Below are 19,602 nucleotides of genomic sequence, written 5' to 3'. Positions count from 1 at the left end.
CTTCCACCTAGGTGGGGCCTTAGTTCTAGCAGAAGAACTCAAAGATATTGTTAGGTATATTCCTGGTTTCTGGAGGAACCAGGACCCTGCTTTATTGTTGTACTATAGTTTCTTGACAGCTCCTCCTTTGTTTCTGCATTCCCTCTTTTTTCTATTTAGCAACTGTTTGAATCTGCCCTTTGGCACTCAGGGAAGGTCTAGGAGGCTGATGCCTCTTTCCTACAAACAATAAATGGGGACACAGAAAGGATTTGTACACAGGAGAGCCTCACAGGGTCCTGCTCCATTTCAGGGAGACAGGAAAGGAAGAATGGTATATGAGGGGAAAGAGGAGAGCTGATAGAATTCGGCTTCTATCCCCTTCCTTGCTTTGCTAATTTCCCTTTCTGTGGGGTGGTCAATGCCCTTGAAGAACTCATCTCAGGTAGTTTAGCGCCCTGAATCCAGGGACACCATTGCAATCCTGCTACTTAGATGTGGAACTTTGGGCAAGTTTCTTGGATCTTTTCAGACTCTGTTTCATCCTCTTTTTTTTGGCCAAGCCGCCAGGGATTGAATCGGGTGCTCTGCAGTAAGAGTGCACAGTCCTAACCACTGGACCACCAGGGAATTCCCTTTCATCATCATCTTTATTTATTTATTTTTAAATATTTATTTATTTTATTTTATTTTTGGCTGCATCGAGTCTTAGTTGTGGCACACGGGATCTTTCGTTGTGGCCTTCGGGCTTCTCCCTGGTTGCAGCACTCGGGCTCCAGGGCGCGTGGGCTCTGTAGTTTGCAGCACGTGGGCTCTCTAGTTGAGGCACAAGCGGGCTTATTTGCCCTGTGGGATGTGGGATCTTAGTTCCCCGACCAGGGATCAAACTGGAGTCCCCTATATTGGAAGGAAGATTCTTAACCACTGGACCACAAGGGGAAGTCCCCCCTTTCATCATCTTTAAATGAAAACAATACTACCCATTGCAAGGAGGAATAAAGGAGGTTACATATTTAATGACAACACTTGGTGTTCCGTCTTACAGTGCCCCATTCATTAGTCCAAGGTCTCAAACACAGCTAAGACAAGAGCCAGGCTCTGTCAGCTTGTCCAGACCAAAATGTTTTCTTCTTCAGCTCACTGCCTTTCATATCAAAGGTTCCCCCACCCCCAGGTGGAGAAGATTTTTGGAATAACCTGATATAGATTGTGGGCAAGTTCTCTACATTTCTGATGATCTGCAGCCTCATGTTTGTGAAAATCTTCCATAGGCACCTTCCAATTTATCTCTTGGAGCCATTCCTTTGCTTTACTTTCAGGGACTAGTAAATGTACAAGCTGGTACAAGTTTGAATATCCAGGCTCATAAGTTCTTACTGTAAGATGAAATTGTTTAGCAAACCCCAAGGGATCCTGTGAACAATCTGGAAATTTCTTAGTTAAGGCCTTAAGTTCTGTCCTAGTCCAAGGGTGTATAGGTAAGAGCAGGTTTCTCCTTAAAGGGGGTGGCTATTACCTTAGGGCTGTCTTTATCCTTTCCCTTAGACTCAACAAGTTCTTCCTTTGAGATTAGAGGTGGAAGAGCAGAGAGGTCAGCATAGGGGAGCTCAGAAAGAAGAGGATACGAAGGAGCCAAAGGAGGAGAGAGAGGAGGAGAAGCAGTGATGACTTCTGAGGTCTTTTCTAATCTAGTCACCATTTCTGATAATTTCTGATTTGTCTCTCACAATGAAGCCATTTTATCATTCTCTCGTTTTGAGGCTTCCAGGTACCAATTAAAATGTCTCCATTCTAGCTGTTTGATCTTAAGCCGGCTTTTTCTAATTTAGTGTGCAAATAAAATTTACCAACTTAGGTAAGTCGAAAGTGCCCCATTTTGGCCATCTCAGGGACAAATGATTTTTGGTCAGACCTTCCCATTAAGTTAAACGCTTGCAAGTGTCAGTTTCATGGGGGTTATACATAAACCCAGCTGGGGTTCCCATAGGTGGCTATTCATCCGGGAGCTGTTTGGCCCGTGAGGCATGATTTCCCATTATTAATTTGGTAGTCTGGTTCAGGTATGAGATATGATCTGAACAATTTTCTGAGGACAGTGTGGTGGACTGGATGTGCACTGCTTCTGAGTCTAGCAGTCGGTTTGACTCTTATGTGTCTCGGTTTCTCCCTGTGACAGTCTAAGACTGTCATGGGTGCGGGGAGTGCTAAATTATCAGCTTCTGTTGTGCCCCACAGATAAGCAGCATTTACTTAATGGTCGTAGTGGGGTTCCCTTGTAGGACCACTGCACATAGTAAGGATTGATCCTCAGACACTTCTGCAAGGTCCTCAGTCACCTGAGGATGCCTTGTGGCCAGGAGCAAAATGTCCCTTTATTCTTCAGAGCTGAATAACTCAGTCTCTCATTTCACTAACAAAAAAGTTTTGTTAAGACCTGATATCAATTTACCCCTTTTTTTCCCTTGATTTAAGCCGAACTTAACAAAAACCAGCTACCTATGTTTCCCTGGACTTCCTGTCCAGATCCCCCTAGGACCCTGCCTAGGAAATTCCTACGTGCCCCTTAAGACAAGTAAAAACCAGCCCAAATAAAATTTTCAGGATCATCACCAAAACAACAAGATCTCAGGGGCTTCCCTGGTGGCGCAGTGGTTGAGAGTCCGCCTGCCGATGCGGGGGACACAGGTTCGTGCCCCGGTCCGGGAGGGTCCCACATGCCGCGGAGCGGCTGGGCCCGTGAGCCATGGCCGCTCAGCCTGCGCGTCCAGAGCCTGTGCTCCGCAGCGGGAGAGGCCACAACAGTGAGAGGCCTGCGTACCGCAAAATAAATAAATAAATACTAGCATATCATAACAAAAAAAAAAACAAGATCTGGGTATTAGGAGAACTCACCAGAACACCTGAGAGATGCTGAGAAGCTGGTGAGGCTCAAAGTACCCATGCTGGTACTGAGTGCCGGTTTGAGGCATCTTCCAGGTGTCCTCTGGTGGCTGTCTCTGGTATCCTGCTGACTACACCAAGCATATTTCGATGAAAAATTAATCAATAGCCAATCTATGAAAGAAATGGAAAATTTTATTTGAGCCAAATCTGAGTACTGTAACCCTCAAATTTGTGTTCCAAGAACTGTTCTGCCTGTTAGAAGTCAAAACACAGTTACATAAGTTTTGTGAGACAGAGCCGTACATTAGATGACGTATCACTGACAGTTTACACAATCCAGATCGGCAAGTGCAAACTGATGGGTCGTTGTGACCCCTTTACAAATCAGGAAGAAATGTTGTCTTTTAAGGCGTTGCCTTGTTCCTGCTAGAGGATGTTGCTGTTTATGGTTGAGCAGGTGTTTCTGCCAGCGGGGAGGTTTTGTTGAGGCAAAATGCAGATACACGATGCACAGTAGAGGGGAGACAGGAGGCTAAAGGGCAGAGGAAATTTTTTTATATTTAAATTTTTCTTGTCTTGCCATAAAATGTGAATTTCATTTCACACACCTTATCAAAAATTGTTTGGGGAGAGTCATGAGACAGGAAGCCAGATTATCCACAGGTGAAAGAAGAAATCACAATGGAAATTAGAACATATTTTGAACAGAAAGACAAATAATCAGAATAGGACATAGCAAAATTTGGGATGCTGCTACCTGGCCCTTAGAGGGACAATTTATAGTTGTAAACGCATATACTGGAAAAGATAAAAATTGAAATGGAATTACCTTATCTTCTATTTTAAGAACCTAGAAAAAGAACAGTAAATTAATGGGAATTCCCTGTGGTTAGGACTTTGCATTTCCACTGCTGGGGGCCCAGGTTTGATCCCCGGTCGGGGAACTACGATTCTGCAAACCATGTTGCATGGCCAAAAACAAAATAACAAACTTGTCGTGATAATCATTTCATGATGTATGTAAGTCAAATCATTATGCTGTAAACCTTAAACTTATACACTGCTATGTCAGTTGTATCTCAATAAAACTGAAAGAAAAAAAGGTGCCCCATGACCTCCTGCCTGCCCAAGGAGTGGCTCAGGAACTAAGATCCTGCAAGCCATCCATCTTTCACACATCTTTCATTTTTTTCTAAATCATTCATTATGGTGATTATCTGCTCAAAATGTATCAGTGATTCCTTATTGCCTAGATTCACGGTTCTCAGACTGTGAAAGGCATCCCTAGACAGCAAGCTCACTGGGATGCCACGGGATAAACTTCTGGGGGAATCACAGTGATACATGACATGTTAGACAACATGTGAAGTACTAGCCCAAAGTAGGTCAGTTTCAACATTAGGTCATGCTGTGTTCCTCTCAGTGTCAAACAGGATAGGAAGGTGGTAGTGTCCAATTTGATTCCAAGGCTTGAGAAATTAAACTGTGCCCCACATCCCATTAGTAAATAATTGTAGTTATTTAAAAATAAAAATATTTTCTTTAGATTTATTTGTATTATTTTTTCAAATACCTACTAAAAATAGAACTTTTAGGTATTTAGAACTTTTAGGTATTTCTTTTGGTGTGTCATAAAATATTGAGACACCAGGAGCATCATGAACTGAGACAGTTTGTAAACTTCTGGCCCGGATGATAAAAATCCACACCTCCTAGCTTGCATTTAAGTTTCTTCAAAACGTCTAGTAGCACCATGTACTTTCCACTCCCATTATTCCCTGGCTCAAATCTTTCTCCAGTACTTGCCTGTTGTTTGACCTTGGGCAAATCCACTTCATTTCATTAACTAATTGCATTAATTAATTATATGGATTAGTTTCGTATAATTTCTCTGAGCCTTTTTCTTTAGCTATAAAAAGGGTTAATAGTGCTTACCTTGTGTGACTGTAATGAGGATTACATGAGAATGAACATAAGGAGGAACACACATAAACATCACATGTGGCATATTGCAAGTGCTCGGTTAAGTGTCAGATATAATCCCCTCTCATCTTTTTTTTTTTTAAAATATCTTGGCCGTGCCACATGACCTGCGGGATCTTAGTTCCCTGACCAGGGATCGAACCCATGTCCCCTGCAGTGGAAGCACAGAGTCCTAACCACTGGACCACCAGGGAATTCCTCCCCTCTCATCTTGAACCTTCTGAAGAAGCCCAGTGTTCTTACTGAGTTCCTCAAGACTCATCTGGATATCCCCTCAACTTTTTTTTTTTTTTCTTCAGTCTCTCATAATTTTATTTTCTCCTCGGAAGTTCTAACGATCCCCTCCTTGGGTTTGACTGATTTGCTAGAATGGCTCACGGACTCAGAGAAATATTTTATTTGCTAGATCTGGTTTATTAGAAAAGGATATAACTCAGGAACAGCCAGATGGAAGAGATGCATGGGGAAAGGGCGTGAAGCTTCCATGCCCTCTCTGAGTGTGCTACTGGCCCCAAATTCCATGTGTTCACCAACCTGGAAAGTTCTCAATCCTCTAGCTAGTCTCCCTAAATATTACTCTTCCTTCAACCCCAGTTTACCGCTTCCATCAAGCCTCCCCCAACCGAACTAGGTCAGAGTTAACTACTATAGCACACAACTATATCACACAACCCACTGTTTAGTAAACTATTGCCTTTGTTATTCAACTTGTATATCACCTGTGCAATGTTTCACCACATGTACTGTAAGCATTTCTGAGGTTAAGAATGTCATGCTACATTAAAGTTTCCTATAGCGTCTGGCAAAGTGGAGGGTGCAGATCACATTGGTTCACGTAATGCAGGAATTTATTGAGGCTGTAGATCAGAATAAGCACCACAACACCTCCACACGTACAAAAGGCAGATGGAGCAGCAGAGGTCAGAGGGAAGACAAGAAAAGGCAAGACTGCACAAATGCTGGCTGGTGGTGCAAAGCAGCACCGTGAGGTGAAGGCCCCTGTGAGGCCAGACCTTGAGCAAACAGGATCTCAACACTGGGCAAGATGAGTAATGGAGGAGTTGGGAGAGTTCCATTCTTAGGAGTTAACTAGGGAGGCATGACAAGGAGGAAAGGATCTCACAGCTGAGTTTCCCACCCTTTCCTTCCAAGAAGGAAGTAGAACTTTTGGGGGGACCAGAAATGCCAATTACAAATTCACTTGGGTAAAAATCTTTTAAACGATAAACATCCTGAAAATGGGTAGAAGAAAATATTCAGCCCTTGTCACCAGTGAGAATTATTTAACTGGGTTTCCCTATCAAAATATTTGGGACATAACCAACTGTGTGAATGTTGTATGTGTATGAAGGAAAAGAATTTTAGCCCTATAAGTTAGGGTGGGACGTTACTTGACTTGATTGGGTGGCTCTGGGCAGCCCCAATAATGCTGAAGAGAAGGGGGAGTTGCTGAAGAAATTGGGAGAGGTGCAGAAAAAAATGGGAGATGGCCAAAGCCAAAGTGTGCCTAGTTTGACTATGAAATATGGCGGTGCCTTTGGTGGACTGGCGGTTGCAGGGGTGGGGTGTGGCTGCTGTGGACTTCAGTTGACTAAGGATCCAGGGGGCCAGGTCCAGGATTGGCCGTGCAAAGCAAGAGCAGAGATACACGCATACTTAGGAATGCAGGCAGGTAGTGACACAAACCTGGTGGACGGAGTGTGGCACCCACTGCTACAAACAGGGACCACCACAGAAGACTAGCTAATGTTCCTGGAAGATGGGGTTGGGGGGTGTGGGGGGGGCACTAGCTACAGAGCACCTAATGAGTGGAAGAAAAATATTCTGGGTGAAACTGGAGGCTTGAACTTGTTACCTAGATTAGTTCAATAGTATTCAGTGGATGTATTTAGGTTAAAAGGCTCTTTTCATTTGCCAGTGTTGCAGTCTGAATAGTTACAGAAATATTTACTTTTAAAGTAACACTTTATAAAAACAAAAACAGAACTGATTTAGATTAAAAGCTCCAAGGTGTATTGTTTCATAGGTGTTATTGCTATCTATACCTTCACCCCATTTATTAAACCATTTCAGGTAACTTCCAGTTCGTAAATTTACAGTGAGGTTATAGAGCCCAACCAGGATGGGACAGAATGCGTTCCAAGTTACGAGGGGACCGCAGGGCTCCTCAGTGATGTCTCCCGTGAAGCACCTGTGCACCACTGTTTCTTCCCACACGTCTGAATGTGACCTTTTGGCTTCTCTGACTGTGGCTGGTTTAGTCTCCTGATACTAATTCTGTGCTGCTCTGTTGCCTAGGAGGTTGATCCAAGCTTTCAGGCCCCCTCTCTTGTAGGCCTCAATTATGTATTGTGAGGTTCAGGAGAGCTGGCCAATCTGAAGGCTGGGAATGCTTGCTTAAAGGAGGAATTGCCATTCCAGCATAAACTGCAGAAACTGTTTTCATTCTGGAGATGGTGAGTCCTAGAAGGTCATGGCCAAGAAGCAGATGTCCTAAGGGGCTTCCTCTGAGAGTTCATCCCCAAGAGGGAGCCATGTGGCCACATGCTTTTTATCACATTTCTAATAGCTGCTCCATTTCCTCAAGGGCTGTTGTAAAATCATTTACTTGACTGTTACATAAGGTCTGTTGTTCTAGGAACTGGGCCCTCTCTTCTTCTTTTATCTTCAACGTTACCTTTAAGGCCTGCATGGAAAGACATTAAAAAAGACAAAAAACAAAAAACCACCAAACTCTGACTCACAGGAAAGACAATACCATAACTAGAACATTATGCTTCTGTTTGGGATACTGACAGACATTGTCTTTTCTATCTTAGGTTTGTTTATCTGTGTTGGTTTTAGGAATTGTCTCTCTCTACTACAGAGTCTGTTATCTCAACTGGAGCAATGAAATCCTCTAGGATTCCGTGTAGTATCCCATGGTTCATCCAAGCAATCCAAAGTGGTCCAGACCCAAGAATCGGGGTTTCCTATTACAGGTTTCCCTGAGATATCAAGTTTCTACAGCATGGATTTCACACAGGTGTCAACTGTCAACCTGGAGCCACCTAGCGTGTTGCACACTGCCTCATGCCCTGCAGATGTGAACATTTCTAAGAGTCTTTAGAACAGAAAATTAGTTGAAAAAAATGGTGAAATCAAATAAAGTCTTGGAATTTAGTTAATAGTAAGGCATCAATATTGGTTTCTTAGTCTTGACAAATACAGCATGATAATGTAAGATGTTAATATTAGGGGAGTTGAATTCTCCATTATCTTTACAACTTTTCTGCAATCTAAAATTATTACAAAATAGTTTATTAAAAATGAATAAAGAGGGCTTCCCTGGTGGCGCAGTGGTTGGAAGTCCGCCTGCCGATGCAGGGGACACGGGTTCGTGCCCCGGTCTGGGAAGATCCCACATGCCGTGGAGCGGCTGGGGCCGTGAGCCATGGCCACTGAGCCTGCGCGTCCGGAGCCTGTGCTCCACAACGGGAGAGGCCACAACAGTGAGAGGCCCGCGTACCACAAAAAAAAAAAAAAAAACGAATGAAGAGATAAATAAGAAAGAGCCCTCCACAGATCCACCTATTGTGGTAGGAAATGGTAATTTTGCCTTGCGGAGATGTCTGCCTCTCACCTGTAACTCCTCCATCTGCTTTTTGGCTGTTTCGTTAAAAAGCTTCAGTTCATCTTGCAAAGTTTCTAACAGCAGCTAAGAGAAAAGTACAAGGTAGTAACAAATCTTTATTGAAATGTGAGAACTTTCTTCATATAAACTAATCTCTTCATGGGAGTTGAATTAGATGATTGCTAATATCCCATCTGTTCAGTCACTGACTGAGTGTCCGCAAACGTGCTGGGCTCTCTCGTGGGCCTGGAAGAACTGAGTCCACAGCATGGACAGAGAACCCCACCTCCACGTGCTCTGTGCTACACAGGTAATATGAACGAAAGGCAGTAGCCACTAAAGGGGTGACAAATCGCCTGGGGGAGCTGAGGAAGGCTTCCATACCTAGTATTCTAGGATTCTAAGATGACAACTGATCTTCCTGGGGAATAGATCACAGAAGCTCAAAAGGCTTTAAGTGCAAACGATTGCCCTCTACTTTAGGGAGGGAACCAAAGAGAAGACAGATTTAATTCAGGCTGGACCTTTGTAAGACACAGTTCTCAGCAAAGGAATAAGGGGAGAAATTTGGTAAAGCAAAGAATAGAGAAACCAGAAAGCTGTCTCTACGGTCCACCCTGCTATGGGTTTTAAACTAGTACATTCTCAACTTAGACTCCCTCATATTTGTAAGCACAAAGTCACCTTCCAAGTAAAATATGCTACTTTGAGTACACATCCACCACCCTCTTCCACTACCCTGGATAACCGAAGGCTGCTTCGTGGGCTTTGCCGAGCACACGGCAGAGACCTGCTTAGATCTGCAGGGCCTCACGCTCACGGGGCCTTCGCCCACTCACACCCACACCCTCACCATCGAGTCCATGTGATCCGTGGTGGAGTCTTGCCGTGCCGCCAGGGTCTCACTGCCTAAAACCAGTAAATACAACAAAGTCAGCCTTGCCTAGGGAACTGCAACTTAAAAGAAAATTAAAATCCCTCCACAGGAGTATTCACGAGGGAAACTTCTCTAAGCATCTGAAAACTCTCTCCCCTGAGTTCTCACCTTGGCAAGGTCACCCACGCCTGCCCTCCAGAGCTGGATTTTATCTCCCCTTCCTCTCTAGGTATGGATATGGCCAAAACTTCATCCTGCTTTCTCCTCAGCTCAGCGGAAAATTTGTTCAAAAGAAATGTATAGGTTGTATTTTTTGGTTTCATTAACAATACACAAAACTATTTTTAAAAGCTTTTCAGGCCTTAAAAAATTTTATTATTTTTGGTAAAAACAGTGCATACACGTAGGAAATTAAAATCATCCAAAAACGTATATGGTGACTATCAAGAATATATCCTAAAATGCACAGGTTAATGGCAGCATTCAAAGTCAGCACTCCTTCATTCAAACAAGCCTGGGCTCCTTCCCGGGGCATTCTCAGGCTCCTCAGTTCAGGCTCTCTTACAGTCCTGGGGTAACCCCTTCTTCCGCTTCCTCTCTGCGACAGACTCTGCCCTCTAGGGACAGGCTCAGAACAGGAATCACATTTTAAACACCGTGATTCTGCTAACTAGCCAGCTTTAGGAACCCTTTCAACAGTATTATCTCTCTCTCCACCTGTGAAGGTTACCTGTATGCTATATCCCTTGAAAGAAAGAAAATATTTCTGATGTATTTGCAAGATCATACCTGTCAGCACCAAACTAATGGTATAAAGTGTTCAGATAAGAAAGAGAGAATCCTCTCTGCACAACCATCTGAAACTCCGCTGGGCAGGCAAAGTCAACATCACAACAGAACAGAGTGGAGCTCCCCCAAATCTTCAGGGCTTTGCTAGGCAACCCCTGCACTGACTGGGTCAGCTGACACCATGCCAGACCCCTGATGCACAGTCCAGAATCACCCAGGAAGGGGCACATGCACTGACTCCTTTGAAGGCAGTTGTGTGCCATCTCTTACCTGGGTTGAGGCCCTTGCTCTCCAAAATTGCCAGACAGCTGTCCTGAAACTTCTCCAGCAGCTCCACTTTTTGGGTCAAGTCTTTCAGCTCTCCCTGTAGGGGTGCCATACAGACAGGTAAGGCCTGCCCCATTCCTCAGGGGCAGCCACAGCGCAAGCCTGGCATCTTCTCCTGCGCTCAGGCACCTGGCGTGGTCCCTCAGGATTCCACATGCATCACCCAGTGCAGCTGATGGCAGGTCTGGTGGATCGCTTACCTGAGTTTCAATCAACTTCTGGTGCAACTGCTTGTTGACGGCCTCTAAGAGCTGGTTCTTATCCTTGAGCTCTTCCTCTGATTTCTCTTTACTCAGTGGCTTATAGCTGTAATGATAATCGTACTTAGATGAAGTGGTGGAGGGATTAAGAGTATGGGCTGGGCTTCTCTGGTGGCGCAGTGGTTGAGAGTCCGCCTGCCGATGCAGGGGACATGGGTTCGTGCCCTGGTCCCGAAGATCCCACATGCCGCGGAGCGGCTGGGCCCATGAGCCATGGCCGCTGAGCCTGCGCGTCTGGAGCCTGTGCTCCGCAACGGGAGAGGCCTCAACAGTGAGAGGCCCGCGTACCACAAAAAAAAAAAAAAAAAGAGTATGGGCTATGGAGTCCGGTTGGTTTGAATCCTGGCATCATCACATAGTGGTATATGACTTTCAGGGAGTTGTGTAACCTCTCTGAGGCTGTTTCCTCATTTCTAGAATTAATACACACATTTCATAATATTACCATGAAGGATAAGAGAGAATACATGTACAATTCTTAGCACAGCTACTGACACAAAACTTTTAATAAGTAATAGCCATAGCCCAAGCAGTCTTGAGGGAAAAAAACTGAGCTGGAGGAATCAGACTCCCTGACTTCAGACTATAATACAAAGTTACAGTAATCAAGACAATACGGTACTGGCACAAAAACAGAAATATAGATCAATGGAACAGGATAGAAAGCCCAGAGATAAACCCACGTACCTATGGTCAACTAATCTACGACAAAGGAGGCAAGGACATATAATGGAGAAAAGACAGTCTCTTCAGAAAGTGGTGCTGGGAAAACTGGACAGCTACATGTAAAAGAATGAAATTAGAACACTCCATAACACCATACACAAAAATCGACTCAAAATGTATTAGAGACCTAAATGTAAGACCGGACACTATAAAACTCTTAGAGGAAAACATAGGAAGAACACTCTTTGACATAAATCACAGCAAGATCTTTTTTGATCCATCTCCTAGAGTAATGGAAATAAAAACAAAAATAAACAAATGGGACCTAATGAAACTTAAAAGCTTTTGCAAAGCAAAGGAAACTACAAACAAGACGAAAAGACAACCTCAGAATGGGAGAAAATATGTGCAAACAAATCAACGGACAAAGGATTAATCTCCAAAATATATAAACAGCTCATGCAGCTCAATATCAAAAAAACAAACAACTCAATCAAAAAATGGGCAGAAGACCTAAATAGACATGTCTCCAAAGAAGACATACAGATGGCCAAGAAGCACATGAAAAGCTGCTCAACATCACTAATTATTAGAGAAATGCAAATCAAAACTACAATGAGGTATCACTTCACACCAGTCAGAATGGGCATCATCAGAAAATCTACAAACAACAAATGCTGGAGAGGGTGTGGAGAAAAGGGGACCCTCTTGCACTGTTGGTGGGAATGTAAATTGATACAGCCACTATGGAGAACAGTATGGAGGTTCCTTACAAAACTAAAAATAGAATTACCATATGACCCAGCAATCCCACTACTGGGTATATACCCAGAGAAAACCATAATTCAAAAAGACACATGCACCCCAGTGTTCAATGCAGCACTGTTTACAATAGCCAGGTCATGGAAGCAACCTAAATGCTCATCAACAGACAAATGGATAAAGAAGATGTGGTACATATATACAATGGAATATTACTCAGCCATAAAAAGGAACGAACTTGGGTCATTTGTAGAGACGTGGGTGGATCTAGAGACTGTCATACAGAGTGAATTAAGTCAAAAAGAGAGAAACAAATATTGTATATTAATGCATATATGTGGAACCTAGAAAAATGGTACCAGTTTGCAGGGCAGAAATAGAGACACAGATGTAGAGAACAAACGTATGGACACCAAGGGGGAAAAGTGGTGGTGGTGGTGGTGCTGTGATGAATTGGGAGACTGGGTTTGACATACATACACTAATATATATAAAATAGATAACTAATAAGAATCTGCTGTATAAAAAAATAAATAAAATGCAAAAAATCAAAAAAAGTAATAGCCATTATCATCATCAATATTAAGCCTTTTCAAAGTTCTGAGTCCTTGATAGTATTTTGTCTTCAGAACTTTTAAGTCATGCCCAAATAACAGATGTGGAATTAAAACCTATGTCTACAAACTTTTCAGCTCATGTTATTTCTGTCTGCAGGATTGCAAAATGTCCAAGCAAGTCTCAAGCAGAGAAAGATGGATCCTTCTCCAGAATTTCAACAGCAGCAGCAGCGGCAGCAGAACACTCATCTCGAACTCACTAACCACACGCAGGCTCTCCCATCCTGAGGGCTTCCCGCTCCTGCCGATGGGCCATAGCTAGGTTCGGGCAGTGGTCCTGGCATGGAGCCCCCAAACTCTGTCTGGTACTCAAGATGGTAGCATCACTGATTCTTGCCCTGACAATGGTTCTCAAAATCGGCTGTGCCTCAGCCCTGAAAATCCCATCTAGATTTCTGGGGTGGCATCAGACTCCAACACAGTAAAACAAGTCCTGTGACTGATTCTGATGTACAACCAGGATTGAGCTCCACTACCCTAAAACGGTGGCCAGGTTTCATCTACCCTGACGCTCACCTCTTCCTGATGTTCCTCCTGGTGGCAGTGTCTGTAGCTCTCAGCTGCCTAGAGAAGCAAAAACAAATCAGGATGTTAACTAGACTTACTGCGGTGATCATTTTGCAATATATACAAATATCAAATCATTATGTTGTACACCTGAAACTAACACAATGTTGTATGTCAACTATACCTCAATTAAAACAATAACAACAACAAAGAAATCAATCAGAGAATCACGGTACTGTTATTACTTTTTTTTTTTTTTTGTATTTTTGGCCAGGCCGTGTGCAGCATGTGGGAGTTTAGTTCCCTGACCAGGGATCAAACCCCGTGCCCCCTGCAGTGGAAGCACAGAGTCTTAACCACTGGACTGCCAGGCAAATCCCAGACAGCACAAGCTTGAGAAGCTCTGAGGGCCCATGCACTTGTGTGTCAGCCCAGACGACTGAAAAGAGCTTATGAATAGGGCACGGGCTCCCCTCCTGACCACCTCAACAACCTGACAGACCTGCTTCGCCTCAAGACAGTGTGGCTACTTCATGTCAGCCTCACTCACATGGGAGCTGAACACCGGGTGGAGGGACACACATGCACACTACACTGGGCTGGACTGCTCAGAGCAGCAACCTAGGCTAACAACTAGGCCCCACCCGCCACGACTACCACTTAAGGCTGGTTTGACTGCACTGCTGCTATTTGTATACTCAGAGCAAATGCTGAGAGAGGAAAGAATATCTCTTATTGTAACCCTGGCTGTGCCTCTTCTGACCTGATCAACACAGAGGGTTCTGACAAACAGGTCAGCAACGCTGCACTGCTATAGGCCACTGACTACAGGCCAATCCTTCAGATACCCTGTGCCCTCAAAAGCCCTAATTCTTGGTACTGAGCAATTTCTAGCCCAATGTTCTAATTGGATACCGATGCTCTGACTCTCACCCATTGTCTCGTCTTGGTTTGATGATTTTTGTAACATCATTTTCTGAATCCCCTAAGTGAGGTCGGGAAACATCGACTTCTTTGGACCTAACAGGTAATAGGCTCTTAGAAGTGGCTCGAGCTTGTGCATCTGCAAAGGAAAACAAGAGGGTGGAATCCCACGCATCATGACCCAACAGTGCAACTCTATAAATTCGGAAGAATAAGACCTCTAGACCAATTGGGAATAGAAACCAAAATTCTTTAAATGTGACAGTACAGTGTGTTTGAGGGTAGCCAAAAGCTTGCTGATACAGCAAACTGAATGGCCAGAGAGTATAGATGTGAAAGTGGAGATTCATACAGCAAAGAGGATGAGAGGCAGTGTGGCCGTCAGCAAGGCAGAACACAGCTGAGTCCTTCGTCACACAGCAGTTGAAAGGAACTATGTCGTTCAGCTCCTAAGCACTCTGCCCGCTCTCCTAAGGCTACACTCAAGCTGCTTCGAATTTCGGCAGTTGCTTAGTTGTTTTGACGAGACTGGCTCCCTAACTAGTACTCTAAGAGACATCTTTGTGCCCCAGCATCTAGGAGAGTATCTGGCATATTAACAGAGGTTCAAAACCTACTTATTGAATAAATGAAACACGTCACAGTTTCATGAGTTATTTCACAGACCATCTCTAAACTAGCTCCTCTATTCTTCTTTCCCTCTTCCATGCTGACTGCCTTTACCACCAGCCCTTTTTTTTTTTTTTTTTTGTGGTATGCGGGCCTCTCACTGTTGTGGCCTCTCCCGTTGCAGAGCAGAGGCTCCGGACGCGCAGGCTCAGTGGCCATGGCTTACGGGCATAGCCACTCCTCGGCATGTGAGATCTTCCCGGACCGGGGCATAAACCCGTGTCCCCTGCATCGGCAGGCGGACTCTCAACCACTGCGCCACCAGGGAAGCCCCTACCACCAGCCCTTTTAAACTGTTTATCCATCGTTAAGTTTAGAGGCTCGTTAGGTTCCCTGTTTGGTATTCTGTTCCGATCCTGCTAGGCTACTGCCAGATAACCAGAGAAATGGCCCTGACATGACATTCTTCTTCGCCAGAGGAGAGCATTTCCCCCCTAGCCCTTATGCCAGACCTCTACCACACAGCCTCTATCGAATCTTTCTACCACTTACATTCGATAGCAAATTCAAGTAACTTGTTCTGGAGTTAAGCACGCACCCCCAGCACATGCACAGGATTCTTCTAGTTTATACTAACTTTCACTTTGTTCATTGTAAAACGGCTCCTTTAAGCTTGACCTAAATTAAGAGCCATAACAATTAAATCAAGCTGAAGAAATGAGGTACAAAGCACTGGATCACAGGGATTAGGAAACTTTGTGTTTGATAAAGATTTATTTTGATGACTCTAGCTGCACAACAGTTTGGAATAAATATGATTTCTCAGGCTAACAAATTACTTCATTTATAGGTACACTCAATCGGCACTTACATCCTATTTTCCCCTCTTACCCACAAAACAAGTATTAAAAAGGTTCTTTCTGAGGTCTCTGTTGGAAGTAAAAGGTAACTTTGAGTGCATGAATTTACCTTCTCCTCTCTCAAGTATTAATAAGTTACACACAATAAGAAATCTATCTCATGCAAAAAGGTGTCCATAGCAAATTGATCAAAATTAACACTCTTCATTGACTGGAATTGGTTTCAATAACCCATATTTGTTAGATCCTAAGGACTGCATCATAGGAAAAATTTAGCAGGATTTAACAAAGACTATCTCCTTAAAATGAGAGACGCGAAGGAGGGAATTGGATGGCTGGTGTCAAGGAAGGGAAGACTTGTTTTTCACCGTATATCGTTTCCCCACTTTGGATATTTATTTATTTTGAATGTTACCTATTCAAAAAACTAAAAAACAACCAACCCATGCCTAAAATCTAAAATCCTGAGAGGCAGCCTAAAAATGTTAAACTATTGAAGTTACATATGATCATAAAGCTGGGACAAGGAAAAAAGCAAAGAGATGAAAACTTCCAACTTGGCTGGGGAGATGCCAGTCGCTCCCCACTGAACGAGAGACTGCTTTCTAAGGGAAAGGCAGCTAAGACCGGCTCCATTTCCTCCATCAACTCCTAGGTGTTGCTGATGCCAGAATTGCCACTCAGGTGTTCTGAAGCAACATAGGACAAACAGAACCCTTTGAAGCCTTTGAAGTAAAGCCTATTTACTTCAAAGGTCAATCCTGCTACTGCCCATCAGTCAACTGCATGGAGTCATCTGGGAAGGGATCTTAAATAGCTGCTTCAAAACCTCCTACCACAGGTTCTGATGTTTGAAGCCTATTCTGTGCTATAATCTCTAGATTAGGCAGCTCAGCAACTGCAGACATTAGGGGATGACTTTCAGCCGCAAGCCCAGTAACACAAAGCAAATGGCAAAGCAATCAAACACTGCTTTTATTTTATTTATTTATTTATTTATTTAATTTTTTAGTTTTTGACCACGCAGGGCATCTTGTGGGATCTTAGTTCCCCGACCAGGGATGGAACCCAGGCCCTTGGCAGCGAAGGTGCGGAGTCCTAACCACTGAATCGCCAGGGAAGTCCCAATCATTACTTTTAACCATCTCTCTTCTCCCAAGATTCTCGAATACTAGTTAGGCCTGACCCTTCTCTCTCACTTCACTCAACAAATGTTTACCGAGAATGTACTATATAAGAGACACTGTGCCGTTACAAATGTGAACCAGACACAGTGTGAACCCTAGTGCTCCCTAAGTATCCTGCTTTTCATATGACTCTCTCCTCTTCTCCCTGACAATAAACCCAGTCCTTCCAGATAGCTCGTCTGGAAATAAAACAGGTAAATGTTTAAAAAGGGATTCCTACCTTAATGGGAATAATATTGTAGAATAATCAACAACTTAAATCTACTTGGTGAATGCAGCAGAGTTCGGTTTGGGGGAGCAGGGGTATGGGTCAAGTCTAAATTCCCACCACGTGGCCCTTCCCCTAACTCCCATCACAAGCCTAGACAGCCCGGTTCTAGGGGAGTTAGAGCAGGATGTCAGAGCCGATAGAACCCCCTCCCTTGCCGGAGCCCTCCACTCCCAGCCACCGATTTGATCCCCCATACTCCTGGCTTGACCACCCGGGGCCAGTTCGCAATGCCCGGGGGCAGGGGGGGCGTGGACACCCACCTGCGGACAGGCCGCTGCTCAGCACAGAGGGGGGCTGCAGGGTGTACACTGTCTTGACCACGCTGGTCATCGTAACGAGGCGGCACGGCTGGGGCCTGGAAGGTACAAGGCGAATGTTACCCAGGAGTGAGCCAGGGTGCCCGAGCCAGGCGGAGGGCCCCAGAAGAGCGCGACTCGGGAGAGAGAAAATCCTCCATTCTCAGCCCATCCCATTGGCCTCCCACATCCAGCCCAGTCTCCCGCCCCGGGAGAGCCGAACCCAGACGCCTGCTGCTCCTGCCCGCAGGCCTCGTCGCTCTGGTTCGAAAGATGCTCGGCAATAACTGCCGTACCGCAGACCGGGTCTGCCGCCCGGGTTTCAAACGGAAACTTCCGGTGGCCGGGCGGGAGGGCTGCGATGCGCTCTCTGTAGGCGGCCATGTTGTACGGAATGCACGGCCGTGGGCGACGCCTTCGGGGGCTGCCATGCTGTACGGAAGATCCGAATCGAGGCAAGAGCGCGAGCTTCCTGGCGGTGGATGTGGAATCCCCCAGGTCTGGGCGGGGGAGGGGAGTGATGCGCTTTGCCGGCCTAAACGGAGCTATGAGTCATTGGCGTCTTATTCCGGCCTTGGGACGCAAACGCGGTCACGTTTAGAGTCCATGTCACAATCTCTTTATTTGGTCTATGATTGTTAGGGATGGTGCATGATACCGGATAGCCAGGAACACAGAGAGGGATGGGCAGGAAACTACACGTTACAGGGTGGAGAGTGGCAGGTGAGGTTTGGAGAGGGTCTGTGAGCTGAAATACCTGCAACACCTACCCTCAGTCCTAACTTTAATAACACTTATCCAGAATTTAAGCGGAGATTCAAAGCTACTCCTAGGGAACAGGGCAGGGTTCTTAAGCAGTGCACTAATTCATTTCGCTCAACAAATATTTATTGAGCACCTGCTATGTGCCAGACCACAATTCTAAGTGGGCAGATGGGATGAGGGCAGCAAGTATCAACACTAACCTGGGTTCTGCCCTCTTGGAGTTTACAATCCAGGAAACAGCAAACAAATAGTCACACAAACTTGTCAACTGTATCTCAGTTAAGCTGGAAAAAACCCAAATAAATATATATTCATCAACTATAGTAAAACTATGAAGGGAAAGTACAATGTGCTATGAGAGAAAAGCAGGGAAACCTAGTTTAAATTGCAGAGTCATTTTTTTTTGGCTGCGTTGGGTCTTCGCTGCTGCACGTGGGCTTTCTCTAGTTGTAGCGAGTAGGGGCTACTCTTCCTTGAGGTGTGTGGGCTTCTCATTGCGGGGGCTTCTCTTGTTGTGGAGCACGGGCTCTAGGTGCGCGGGCTTCAGTAGTCATGGCATGCGGGCTCAGTAGTTGTAGCACACAGGCTTAGTTGCTCCGAGACATGTGGACCAGGGATCAAACCCGTGTCCCCTGCATTGGCAGGCAGATTCTTAACCACTGTGCCACCAGGGAAGTACCAGGGAAGACATCTTAAGTGATGTTTGACTGACAAAAATGAGTAGGAGTTAATCAGATGAGCAATGGGGAAGAGGAGAGCAATGCAAAATCCCAAGGTAGGAATGGGCTTTTCCTAGAGGGACTGAAAGATGGGAGGCGAATGGTACTGATAAAGCTGGAGAAATAAGTCAAATGGCATTCTTTGTAGGCCAAAGGTAAAGAGATTTGTAGTCCAAACGTAATGAGATTTTTTCTCTTTTTTTTAGATTTTTATTCTTAAGGGTAATTAGAAATCACTGAAGTATTAGAGCAGGAGAGTGTCATTCAATTTATATATATATATATATATATATATATATATATATATATATATAGGCCACACTGTGCAGCTTGTGTGATCTTAGTTCCCAACCAGGGATCGAACCCGAGGCCCTGGCAGTGGGAGCGCCAAGTCCTAACCACTGGACTGCCAGGAATTCCCCAATTTATATTTTAAAATGTTCACTCTGGCTACTCCAAGGAGAATGGATTGAAGGAGAGCAAGAGCAGAATTAGAGAGACAGTTGGGAGGCTACTCTCATCGTTCAAGTGAGAGATGATGGGGGCTTGGCCAGGATGGTGGTGGTGGTAGTGGAGATGGAAAGAGGCGGACACATTTAAGACAGCTTTTGAGGGCAGAATCTCAGGACTTAGTGCTAGACTGTATGTGGAGGAAGGAGGAATAAGGGGGAGGGAGATCTTAAGGATGACTCCCAGGCTTGAATAATT

At 44.7% G+C, this 19,602-nt stretch overlaps 1 protein-coding gene across 1 annotated transcript; it reads right to left on the bottom strand.

Annotated features, from left to right (window-relative positions):
* Positions 1-611: 611 nt before the first annotated feature.
* On the bottom strand, positions 612-17,856 carry KNSTRN (kinetochore localized astrin (SPAG5) binding protein). Its single transcript, XM_073800744.1, is given in 11 exon segments — positions 612-3,033; positions 3,692-3,712; positions 8,468-8,542; positions 9,312-9,367; positions 10,395-10,488; positions 10,652-10,757; positions 13,273-13,320; positions 14,197-14,326; positions 17,375-17,469; positions 17,634-17,763; positions 17,766-17,856. Coding segments are annotated over 11 exon segments (843 nt in total). The 5' UTR covers positions 17,842-17,856; the 3' UTR covers positions 612-3,021.
* Positions 17,857-19,602: the final 1,746 nt, after the last annotated feature.

This window comes from Tursiops truncatus, chromosome 2 (genome assembly GCF_011762595.2).
Source record: "Tursiops truncatus isolate mTurTru1 chromosome 2, mTurTru1.mat.Y, whole genome shotgun sequence".
Taxonomy (NCBI): domain Eukaryota; kingdom Metazoa; phylum Chordata; class Mammalia; order Artiodactyla; family Delphinidae; genus Tursiops; species Tursiops truncatus.
This window is presented reverse-complemented; position numbering and strand designations above follow the sequence as displayed.